This window comes from Epinephelus moara, chromosome 13 (genome assembly GCF_006386435.1).
Source record: "Epinephelus moara isolate mb chromosome 13, YSFRI_EMoa_1.0, whole genome shotgun sequence".
Classification (NCBI taxonomy): domain Eukaryota; kingdom Metazoa; phylum Chordata; class Actinopteri; order Perciformes; family Serranidae; genus Epinephelus; species Epinephelus moara.
The window spans coordinates 38,284,202-38,290,488 of NC_065518.1; the positions used below are offsets into that span (position 1 = coordinate 38,284,202).

The 6,287-nt window shown below is 41.5% G+C and overlaps 1 protein-coding gene across 1 annotated transcript in view; it reads right to left on the reverse strand.

Annotated features, from left to right (window-relative positions):
- Positions 1-5,631, reverse strand: part of rab3gap1 (RAB3 GTPase activating protein subunit 1) — a 133,380-nt gene extending 127,749 nt beyond the window's left edge. Inside the window, exons 1-4 of the mRNA XM_050059634.1 lie at positions 5,465-5,631; positions 3,357-3,435; positions 3,099-3,231; positions 1,553-1,631 (exon numbers count right to left, since the gene is read on the reverse strand). Coding sequence (XP_049915591.1) covers positions 1,553-1,631; positions 3,099-3,231; positions 3,357-3,435; positions 5,465-5,631 — 458 coding nt within the window. The remainder of the gene's footprint in view (positions 1-1,552; positions 1,632-3,098; positions 3,232-3,356; positions 3,436-5,464) is intronic.
- Positions 5,632-6,287: the final 656 nt, after the last annotated feature.

Consider the following 6,287-nt stretch of genomic DNA (forward strand, 5'->3'; position numbering starts at 1 on the left):
GGGGGCAAACACTTTTTCACACAGGGCCATGTAGCTTTGGATTTTTTTCTTCCTCATTAATAAAACCCTTCATTTAAAAACTGCATTTTGTGTTTACTTGTGTTATCTTTGACTAATGTTTAAATTTGTTTGATGATCTGAAACATTTAAGTGCGGAAAACATGCAAAAAAGTAAGAAATCAGGAAGGGGGCAAAAATCTAATCTCTTGGCATCCATTTTCAAGCTCTCTGTGTGTTTGTTTCCTTGCGGACGAGAAAAGGGGGAGCGCACATTTCAGGGACGGCGTGTTCTTTTAAAAAATGCAAGAGGCGTTGCTTTGTTGCCGGCCGTTTTCTCCAGTGTGTTAAACACACTTTAGAAAGGAGTGTCCCCAGACTATCAGAAGGCGGAGATCTCTGATTGTCTGGTGGCGAGACTAGGCACAACTAAGCTATCATTGGTTTCCACAGTTCACCAGTTTAGTGGGCTACATTTCAAAGTAAAGTTAGCTGTAACTTTATAATTTACGCTGTGCTAATATCATGTTCACACAACTTGGAACTCATACAGACATTTACACACCTTGTTTTCCTGGCTCAGCATGGGAGGATGTTTGTGCATCTGCTTCCCTTCTTTACTGGTAAAAACTCTTCATATATCCATGACTGACTGTGTGATCTCAACTCATCTAGCTAGCGTTTGGCACGGAAACCTGCTACAGCCCCAAATGCCCAGGCCAGGCCAGGCCAGGCCAGGCCTATGAATAATAAGATATTTTTTATGGGTTTGCATGAATCACATGGGTCACGTTTTTAGGTTGGAAAATACAGAATTCCAGTTAAATCTGGAAAAACTACATCATTGTTATACATGGAAAATTAAAAATATATGTGTTTAAAAAAAACAGGATTACATGTTAACATGTTTTATAATTTATGATCCAGTTTCAAATACCTTCGAATGACACTGGACAATAGATACAGTTTTAACCAGCACACTGATGAACCAGAGCATTATTCAGCCTATACTACTGTACTGTTCAACCTGCATTTTTAACATGTTATCAGTTACTAACAGGGCCAAACTCACACGCATCAACAACAATGCTGCCAGGATAACTGCACCCCCACCCAACCTAACAGAGTTAAACCATTGCTACTTCAACAGAACAGGACATCACACACCCACTCAATCATCACCTCACCTCACCTCACCTCACCTCACCTCACCTCACCTCACCTCACCTCACCTCACCTCACCGCCCTGTGGGTGCAGGTACAGAGCATTGAGGCACAGGGGGGCTCGCTTTCAGAGGAGCCTGGTCCCTGCAGCCACAGTGGCCTTAAATAATAGGCCTCACTGAACAGGTCTGAGTGTGCACTCCTGTCTGTGTCAATATGGTGATGTTGTCCACGTTGTTACCGTGTGCTGTTCTACAGTTTGTATGATGTCATCCATATTGTTACTGTGTTTTTGCTGAATCTCCCTTCTGGGACAATAAAGTCTAAGTCTATGAGTCTAGGATTTCCAGCGTAACCTGATTTGTGTTTGGATGAAAACATAATGACTCACCATCTGACCAGGCAGTGGGCTCGAGGAGGGAAGTCATTGTTCATACACAGAAGGTCCTGCATTGCCAAGGGGAAGGTATCTGGACACAAGAAGAAGAGTTATGTAACTGTATTGTGTGCATTCAGTCTTACCTGTTGACAAGACAAGACAAGACAAACTTTATTGTCCGAAACAGGAAATGTTTTGGGCACACAGTGCCACATAGCTGCATGGCGGATACAACCATCATATATAAACAAGACACACAGTAGACAGCCATGCGGTACAGCAAGACAAAGATTTGGCATAACCTAAAGAACATTAACTTTCGCCTACTTTTATTATTAACAATATTGATCAGGCAACATTCACTATAGGCATAAGGGAGATAAGAGATGTGTGGAGGATAATGGGGAATGTTGTGTGGGAATAAGGAATATATAAATAATGAATTGTGTTTGGACCAAAAATATAGTTGTTTTTTGTTTTGTTTTTTTAAATGAGCTAGTAAAAGGAAAGGAATAAACTGTAAAAGCTTTTGATTTCTCATTACACTCCATTATAACTATCTAATAAGCGGTAGTATTTTAGAATCAGAATGAGAAATACGTTATTAATCTCTGGAACTGTGATTCGTTGCAGTTGCACCAATGTTAAGAGAAGAGAATTGTAACAAGTAAGAATAAGAGTATGAAACAGAACTATATAAATATAAGTAATAAAAGTAATAAAATTAATTAGTAATAATTAAGTAATAGAAAGTAATAAAATAAAGAATATACAATTAAACATGCACATTATGCTACAACGTTTAACACTAGTGCTTGTACAAATGTAACAAAAGCACACAAGAATGTAAAACTGTGAACATTAAAGGGGAACTAATGTTTTTTTCAACCTGGGCCCTATTTTACGATCTACTTTTGTCTAAATGAGTGACAGGATGTTTAATATTTGACATATCTCTCCTCGTCCGCTCTTTTTTCAATGAGCTCTGCGTCCGTGTACGTCCGTGTACTCCGTGTTCAAATAAATACAGGCGGTCATCAAATTCAAATGGCTCATCCCGATCCAGTTGGTCAAAATCGGGTAAAAATTCAGACATGTTTGTTGTGGCAAGTCAAAACACTCACTCAGAGTGAAAGTCTGGCTCTGAAATCTCACGTCTCACGAGATTTGAGTTGTTGCAGGAAGTTACCGCTGGAGTGACCTTACAAACGCGAGGAGTTACTCTGTTTGGAGTAGTCATGGCTGAATTTTTACCCCGTTCATTTCTCCTTTCCGTTATGTTGGATAATTATACTAACAATCCAAGCCTATCTGTGTGAAAAAAAATGCACTGTCTGAGTGCCCTATTATTTAATATAGCGCGCACTCACGAGCTGCAGGCAAGTCAGCCCTAGCTTCGTACTGGAGAAATGTCAAATATTGAACATCCTATCACTCATTTAGACAAAAGTAAATCGGAAAATAGGGTCAAGGTTGAAAAAAACATTAGTTCCCCTTTAAGTTTAAGTGTGGCTGCTTAAACATTGCTATAAACTCTTCACATTAGACAGAAGTGTACCTTCCTCAGGCTTGTCCTTCCCATTGTCCTTCTCACATTCTTGTTTCAGGAAGTAATGAGTTACATAGAACTTAAAGTCCGCAAAATGAATCTCCATAGACTTCTCCCCCCAGGTGCCAGTGGTGTATTCACCCTGTGTTTAAATAATGAAGCGTCAGACCAGGGTGAAGGTAAAAAAAAAAAAAAAAAACTACCGGCAGCATACTGCTCACTGTTGTTATTCAGCTGAATATCTAAGGCTTCAGGAGAGTAGAATACCTTCTCTGGAGTCGAACTTCCTGCAGAGTTTCCAATCAGCTTCCAGTCGTTTAGTAATTCCTCAACCCTAGACACAAACCTTCAAGAAGGTGAAAGTTAAGAAGTCATCAACAGAGACTGATTGGATATACACAGTACCTGATAATGGCATGCACTGATAAGTGACTTCTTAGAAAAATAACATTGGACATGGGCCAACGTAGCACTGAAACAATTTGTCTGACTAAAGGTGACGTACGAACAAAGCACAGAAAGTGCTTATGCACAAAAATATCCAGATTTATAAGACAGTGCACACTTAAAAAAATCACAATCAACTCGAAATGTGGCGCAGATGAGCACGCGTCTTGCCCCACCCGTCGATGCCTTCAAATGGGCAGTGAAACGCCCTGAATTAATATTCATTAACAAGAAACAGCACAAAGGAGAGCACGGCAAATGTAGCATTAAAGGGCAAAAAACGAAACTTCACCCAATGTGAAGTTAAAGTTCTTGTTGGGGAGGTTGATAACAGAAAGACAATGTTGTTTGGTGGACTCAATATCGGTATTACCAGGGGCGATTCTAGGATCAGAGGTTTAGTGGTGCTGAGCACCCAGAGAGCTGCCCGGCCAGATAAATTTCACTGTTTTGTACATTTTAACTCAATTTCATTCCCACATTTGTGAAAGAAAAGCACAACACTTTTTGGGAAAGTCTGTGACTAAACCATCAAATCTTCTCCACTACAAGGACTGCATCTCACAGGCTAAATCCACCCATTACTCTGGTTTAATCAATTCAAACGATGGCAACTCAAGGACCCTGTTTTCACTCCTCAGTAACATTACTCAACCCCCGGACTCACTTCCACCACAGATGTACTCTACTGCCTTTTGTAATACCCTTCTATCCTTTTTTACTGCTAAAATTAATAACATCCATCAGCAACTTGCTCCCAGCTCCTCTCACAATTCATCTTCCCTATTTCCCCCTGTGTCCCCTTCCCAGTCACTCTCAGTATTTGCTCTACCTTCCGTTTTCGAAACCACTGGTCTGATCAAAAAATCCAAATCATCAACCTGCCAATTAGATCCCCTTCCAACTGCTCTTGTTAAAGCCACCGTTCCCTCTTTGGCCCTTCTCATCACGCACATAATCCATTCTTCCCTCACCACTGGAATTGTTCCCTCACCCCTCAAAACAGCTGCTGTCACCCCAATACTCAAGAAACCTGGCGCAGATCCCAATAACCACAATAACCTCTGTCCCATCTCCAATCTTCCATTTCTCTCAAAGATACTAGAAAAAACTGTTGCCTCTCAGCTCCACTCCCACCTTTCCCGCAATAATCTTTTTGATCAATTCCAGTCCAGTTTCCGCCCTCTCCACAGCACTGAAACGGCACTAATCAAAATCACCAACGATCTCCTCCTGGCAGCTGATTCCGGTCTCCTATCCATCCTCATCCTGCTTGACCTGAGTGCTGCCTTCGACACCATCTCACACACCACCCTCCTGGACAGACTCCTCTCTATTGGCATCACACATACCCCCCTCAACTGGTTCAAATCCTACCTCTCTGGCCGCACTCAGTTCATCCAATTCAAATCATTCACATCACATCCACTCCCAGTCACCACAGGCATGCCCCAGGGCTCTGTCCTGGGGCCCCTCCAATTCATCATTTACTTACTCCCCCTTGGCTACATCTTCCGGAAACATCACATCCACTTCCACTGCTACACGGATGACACCCAGCTCCATATTTCCACCAAACCCGACTCCACCCTCCCACCTTCCTCCCTGACTGACTGCCTCCTTGAAATAAAATCCTGGTTTTCATCCAACTTCCTCAAATTAAACAGCGACTAAACAGAAATTCTACTCATTGGCACTAAAACCACCCTATCCAAATCCCCCAGTTTCACATTATCTATTGACAACTCTAACATTTCTCCTTCCCCACAGGTCAAGAGTCTGGGTGTCATCCTCAACAGCACACTTTCTTACACTTCTCATATCAACCACATAACCCGGTCAGCTTACTTCCATCTCCACAACATCAACCGCCTCCGCCCCTCTCTCACACCTCACAAAGCTGCCATTCTGGTCCACAGTCTCGTCACCTCCTGGCTTNTGATCTCCTCCACATTGCCACACCCGTTCGCACACTCAGATCCTCTTCCTCCACCCACCTCTCCGTTCCCCCTGCCCGCCTGGCTACCATGGGGAGCAGAGCATTCAGCTGCTCTGCTCCCCAGCTCTGGAATTCACTCCCCCTTGACCTCCGCATCACCACATCTGTCAATCTGTTCAAATACAAACTCAAACACATCTGTTCAGACTTGCCCATTCCACCTGATCATATGCATTACACTGTCTTACTGTCTTCCCCTCTATTTTAATGTATTGTATGATGTGTTATGATGTTTTGTATGCTGTGTTTTATCTTTGCTGTAAGGCGACCTTGAGTGGCTTGAAAGGCGCCCTAACAAATAAAATGTATTATTATTATTAAATCTGATAAAGGTTATTTAAATGCTGAGCCACAGCAAAAGAGGAATGGATTGGAATCATAAAAGAAACATATCGTAAACCTAATTTCTGGGGGAGGATAACTCATTTTGATACAGCAGCTCCTCAACATACACATAAACAGTATGTATGTTTCTGGAGTAAACCAGCCCCCTATAGTGAGTACCAAAAATACCAAAAATGGACCTTGCACTTATTTTTTGGACTTTTATTTGAAATGCAATGCACAACATGTAACATTAACACATGAACAGTAATTGACTTTTTCAATGTTTGTCTCTGCCTTTTTCCTTCTTGTCTGTATTATACAAATACATAAATAAAAATACACTTCAAAAACATAAAAGTGCTTTAAATCTACAAAAAAAATAATAATAATGAATACACACAATAGGAATTATAATGTTAATGGGC